Source organism: Camelus bactrianus, chromosome 12 (assembly GCF_048773025.1).
Source record: "Camelus bactrianus isolate YW-2024 breed Bactrian camel chromosome 12, ASM4877302v1, whole genome shotgun sequence".
NCBI classification, from domain to species: Eukaryota; Metazoa; Chordata; class Mammalia; order Artiodactyla; family Camelidae; genus Camelus; species Camelus bactrianus.
The window spans coordinates 15,106,463-15,112,462 of NC_133550.1; the positions used below are offsets into that span (position 1 = coordinate 15,106,463).

The following is a 6,000-nucleotide window of genomic DNA, read 5'->3' on the forward strand; positions in this document are numbered from 1 at the left end:
TGAGTCCTTCTCATGGTATATTCAGTACTATGCTTTTCATCTTTTTGTGTTTTTTTGTTGGTGATTTCACTGTTTAAAATGGCCCCCAAGAGTAGTGCTGAAACGCTGTCTAGTGTTGTAAGCTCAAGAACACAGTAACGTGCCTTGCAGGGAAAATACATATATTGAATAAGCTTCGCTCAGGCATGTGCTGTTGGTCCTAAGTTCAATGTTAAGGAATCAACAATATATATTAAATAAGGTGTCTTTAAGTAGAAACACAGACAAAACAAGATTATGTACTGATCAGCTGATGAAAATGTGACCAGCAGCTCTCAGGAACCAAACCCTGTGTCTCTCCCAGAAGCAATGGTACAGTATTTGCTAACTCAGTCTTCGAGTGGGCCTCACAGAACATAATTACCACAAATACTGAGACCTGACCATATTAGCCCCATATTACAGATAAAACAATGAAGCTGACAGAGATGTGAAGTGGCAGCTCCCAGTGCACTCCAGCACACCATCCCATTTTATTTCCTTCAGAGCACTCATGACTGATAACTGTGTTTACTTATCTATTTCCAGTCTGAGCCACTGCAATCGTAAGTTCCATGAGTTGGGGATTTTTGTCCATCTTGTTCCCTGTTACCTCCCCGTGCCAAGAATCATTCCAGGCACACACCCAATCGCATGAATAAAGAAACCTCCTATATGTAATTGCGCAAATATTAGGGACGAGTGAGACATTAAAGGGACAGGCAGTTACTTTCATGATGTTAAATTCAAAACATTTAGCAAGACAACTGCAGGCTTCAGACTAAGTGGAAAGAGAAGAAAACCAAAAAGAACACCTGAGGCGGCACTGTCTCTGAAACCTAGAGAGCAGGTCCACACAGGAAGGAAGACAGCTCCGCTCTGGAAGAGCGTTCACCCATGATGGAGGGGCCAGCAAACAGACAAGAGCAGAGCCGGTGCCTCAGAGGCCTAGGCGCAGGCTATACCACGTGTGAGAGAGAGAGGCTGAGGAGAGCAAAAGCCAAGAGCAGGACTCGAACCTGGCCACGAGGCTGTGCCTGCAGAGTGACCGCAAGGTAGCTGAGGCTGCAGGGACTGCCGGCTTTGAGGAGCCGATCCCTTCAAAGGTTTCAGCACTCCCTCCCGGTCCAGGCGGAACTGATGGGCTCCGGATGCCTACAGCACTTGCAGCATCAGGGGGACTGAGGAGCAAGAGGACTCCAGGATTTTCTTCTTATGAATACAGAGAGGAAAATGAGATAAGACCCTCTTACATCAACTCCTAGTGTAACAGACAAGTAACACAAGAACTCAAGACAAAGAGGCGGGAATCCCAGAATTAATGTTCACAGCTGCTCTGAGCAAAAATCGAACAATAAGCAATAAGGATTTCAAAATAAAAACAAAACAGCCACTTCAGTATTCTAATCCAACCCTCAAAAATAAAGATCTCAAGCACCATGAACTGAGAATTCCATTCCACCTCAACACTCTGTACTCCTGAGTTATTATGAGAACAGAATGCGACGCAATTCAACTCATGTTCCCCAATGCAACAAGCAGCTTCAACAGGACATGCTGGAAGCAGCAGCATGCCTCATCGTCTCCTCGTTTACTGATTCATATTTTGGTAGCAAGGTTACAATTAGCTCACCGGTGCAGAACAAACCTATTTATAACACAGCAGTCCACCTGAAAGACAGGATCATCTAAACAGGTTTTCAGAGGAAAATGAAGTGGGGCCTCTTCCTGCACTGACTGCAGACTCCCAAGGTCCTTTCGGATGAAGTCCTCGGTCTAACCCTCCTGTGTTCACAGGCGCCATTCCGGCCACCTCTCAGCCTCCATGTTCTTATGTAACATTTACATAGTGCCATAAACATACCCAGAGTTGCGTAAGAATTAAAACATTGCCAAACCAATAAAGCCTAAAGCAGGTCGCTCCCTCCAGACTGTCTCTGATTAGCACAGGTAGGCTGCCTGAGCTATGGTGTCAGGGCCTGTCAAGAGACAGAAATTAACTCGAGGAAATCTGAACCCGGTCCACAAAAATGCACAAAAAAGAAGAAATTAACCACACTGTGATGTGTGGTGCTTCTATCAATCCCAAGAGTTATTCTGCCCCATAAGATAAAAAGTAGCCCAACACTGCCTGTTCACTGAAGTCAGAAACTGTGTCTAAAAATACCTCCCAGCCAACTGGTTATCAGTAAGTCAGTCTCACAAATGGCCCAATAAGAGCGACACGGACTATTTCCTTACTTTACAGAGGCAAAACTGAGGCAGTCACAGAAAGGTTAAGTGCCTTATCCAAGGACAACCTGTAAGGGAGCAAAGTTCTGGGGCTGCAAACCAGCCTCCTCCCTTCATCTGTCTCTAACCTTTAACCGGAGTAGCCAGTTTATTGTTTTCATCACATCTGTTCCAGGAGCTCTTAACAAAACTAATCAGAGACTCTTCTTCTCTACAAGAGTTCACTTTCACTGTACTTCAAATCCATGTCCATTCAACAAAATTACAAGACTTGGCCTGAAATTAAATTTTTAGTCTATTCACAGAAATTCAAAATATTCCTATCAGAACCTCAAATGTCTCTCTTGTTACTTTTGTCTTAAGAAATGAATGTCATGTTCTCCTGCTAAGAATCCAATGTTACATTTTTAAATACTAGAGAGAAAATTCCAAAGGTAGGCCTTAAAACATGGTATACCTATTAAATGGATGCTGTTTATAACCTGGAACTCACTCTCCTTATCACTGGACTTTTACTAAGCCGCTGTTAGCTCACTATTTAACAAAGTACCTCTCCCCTGCTGCCCTCATGTCCTGACCAAAGACCAGGCATCAGGGCTGCTTGGCTCTGCCACTCCTCCAGCCCACCTAGGGGAGCGCAATAGAGGAAGTGCAGGGGAGGACAGCAATCAACTTCTTGTTCTCCCACAGCCTCTATTTTCCCAGAACTGACGTTTTACTTTAAGCCTTTTGCAACAGTGGTCTCTGTAGCATGCACTATTGGCAACTAGATGTGTCCCGGAAAAAACTGTAGTGTCTGGCCAAGTTTAAAGGCCTCCGAGACTGTTCGCTGGATACACAACCTAATTTCCCATTCACCAAAAAAAGAAACCAACTCCCTAGGAAGCCCACCCATCCTCACCCCAACACCCATTTTCAGAAGGTTAAAAAAATGAACTCTGTCCCATTCAGAACCAGCTGGATTATCAATTAAATGTTCTTAACTGGGCTCACAACAAGAAAAATCCCACCAGACACTATACTAAACCAACAGGGAAAGGGCTGTTAAAAATCTTAGATATACTAGGGACAGGATAAAAATTCCTATGGAAGGAATTTGAAGATTTATTCATACACATGTAAAATGACAAACCCAGAGGCTGCCTCCTTATCTACTATCCTACTAGAGAAATAACATCATGTTACACATTCCAAAAACATGGCCCATAAGGCCTAGCAAACACTATTCACAAAAACCATTAACTTACCACCAATGTCAGGCTGTGTTCATACACCTGACCATGTCTATCAGACCCCCTTGCCCCCAGCATATTACCTATGCACAGAGCAGTGAGACCCAGGGACAGACATGAGGTGCTTAACAGAAGCATTAGCCAGTGAACAAAGACCCCATCGCACAGGCTGCACCACTGGGAACAAATATCAAGGCTGGATGGACATAATGAACTTGTTTTTGAGACTCCAAAGTGGGATGATGTCTTCTGCTGATTGTCTGGTTTATTAAAGAAGACTGAACCCACCTGAGAACCATTATTTTTAGTGCAGAGAAGAGAGCCACAGAACACACACTTGATCTCCCACTGCTGGAAGGTTAGGGGCTGCTGAGAAGTCAAAGCAGCAGGCTTTGTACATAGGGAGTGAATACAATCCTGATCGTCTCTCCCAGATCCATCTGTGGGTCAATAATTACTTCAATATAACTGCCAAATATAACCTTCATCTGCTACCCCAATGCCAACACACATTTTAGACGACTCCCTTAAATTAAATATTATAGGATTTCATCTGCTGTCCTCAGCCCCCAAAGCCTCATAAACAACACACCTAGCTGAGTGTCCCACTGAAAGGTACCACCTCTGTAGCAGGAAGGGTGGGGGTGGTATCAGGGAGCAGAAGGCTGTGGGGGTTGGAAGGTAAGGGGTGTGTGAGGGTGGGGGAGTGTGTGGGGGGAAGGGCTGGGAAGAGGGATTGTGTGGGAAGATAAATAGATCCTGACCAAGGGCCGGAGCCGGTCCACTGGTGGGGTCTGTAAATAATCTTGGGGGTTGGAGACAGGTTGGAGGATGTCACCTGAAAGGCATCTACTAAGTGGTGAACTGAATGGGCCCCCTGGGGCGGGGTAGGAGAGGCGAGGTGGAAAGCAAATACACCTAGATGCAGATTAACCGTTCTGGAACTGGGTTTCCTAGGGTTAGAGAGGTTCCAAAGCCAAGCTCCAAAAGGGTTTAGGGGCCTGTTCGTCTCACTTCCTCCACAGAGCTTCGGCGGGGCATGTGTATTCGAGGTGGGGGGTTTGGCCTCACTGAACTCTAGGCACTGCGCGAGGGGAAACGTGACTCGCTTTCCCAGAATATTAGGGAGGAAGGAGAGGGAGGGAAAGAGGCACCCCAAGTGCAAGATCTGAAGGAAAGGTTTGAGACTCCCCCTTTCATCTGAGGTGCTCAAGGACTCTCAACATCAGGATACCTCGGAGCGGCAAAGACCCCATCGCCCGAGCCCCACAATCTTGGCGGGAGAAAAGGCGCCCCCCAGGAGCATCTGGAGGGAGAGAATGAAGACCCCCGCCCCTTAACATGCTAAGAGACAGAAACGTGGATCTCCAAATCTTGGAGAAGGAAGCCCGCACTCTCCTCTATGGAACATGGGGGTGCTGGGAGCGCGACCCCTGAGAGCTCCCCGAATCCAGTTCCGCCTGGAACAGGGCTCGCGTCCCCAGGGGCCCGCCGTGAGCTCGGTCCCAGCTGGGCGGCCGCGCCTCCGGGGTCGGGAGAAGCCGACTGGGGGCCACCGCGACTCCCCCGGGCCCCCCGCCCGGCCATATTGTGCGCGTGGGGAGGGGGCGCGCTGTAGCCAGGGGCCGCGGCGCGAGGCCTCGCCCTCACCCGGCCCTCTCCATCCTGGCCCCCGCCCCCGGGACTCACCCTGGATCCCTCGGGGCCCGGACCCGCTGCTGCCCGCGAGCAGGAGGACAACAAGGGGGAAGAAGGAGGAGGCTCCGGCCGACTCCGCCATAGTAACCACCACCACCACCGCCGCCGCCGCCGCCGCCGCCGCCGCCGCAGCCCAGCAGCGCCCAGCGCGCGCGCGCGCCCCCGGCGCCTCCCCTCCTCCCGCCGCCCCGCTCCCGCCTCCCTCTACTCCGCCCGGCGCCGGCACGTGCGCTCCCGGCGGAGCCGGCGCCGCGGCCGCCGCGCGCGCCCCCGAAGGGCGGGGCCGGGTGCGCGCGGGCGCCCGCCTTAAAGGGGAGTGTCCCTGTTAAAGGAGTGGGAGGGGTTCGCGCCTCCGCCAATCTCACGGGTGGGTGCCGAGGGCCGCGCGGAGGTGGCCGGACCGGACGCACGGCCTCCGCCCTGTCCTGCACCCCCTGCAGCGCAGCCTGATCTTATCGGCACCGACCCTCACTCCCCGCATCGAATGTTCTACGAGTCCCGTGCGTGTTCCCGTTCCCTTCATCTCTACTGCTTAGCCTCAGGCCCCCCGTCACGTCTCATCGGGATCGTAGCAGCCGCCTCCTAACTGGTCTCCCAGCCCCGTGTGGCCCCGTGATCCGCGTGGACGCACAGCCACCTGTGCGATCGAATCATGGGATGACCCTTTTCGGAACATACCAGGGCTTTTTAACGCCAGTACTCAGTCTTGGTGAGGGTGCGGTGTGAGGCACTCCCATTCTGCTGATAGGTAGAACCCTCTTGGTAAACAATTTGGCATTGTGTATCAAATGTCTTAAGATATTCATACCCACTGACCCGG

General features: G+C 50.5%; 1 protein-coding gene across 2 annotated transcripts in view; it reads right to left on the bottom strand.

The window, feature by feature from the left end:
• ACVR1B (activin A receptor type 1B) overlaps window positions 1–5,329 on the bottom strand; it is a 32,899-nt gene extending 27,570 nt beyond the window's left edge. For both annotated transcript variants that reach the window (XM_074374843.1, XM_074374844.1), the window contains exon 1: window positions 5,172–5,329. In XM_074374843.1, the coding sequence (XP_074230944.1) occupies window positions 5,172–5,262 (91 nt within the window). In that variant the 5' untranslated portion in view covers window positions 5,263–5,329. The remainder of the gene's footprint in view (window positions 1–5,171) is intronic.
• Between the last annotated feature and the right edge of the window lie 671 nt (window positions 5,330–6,000).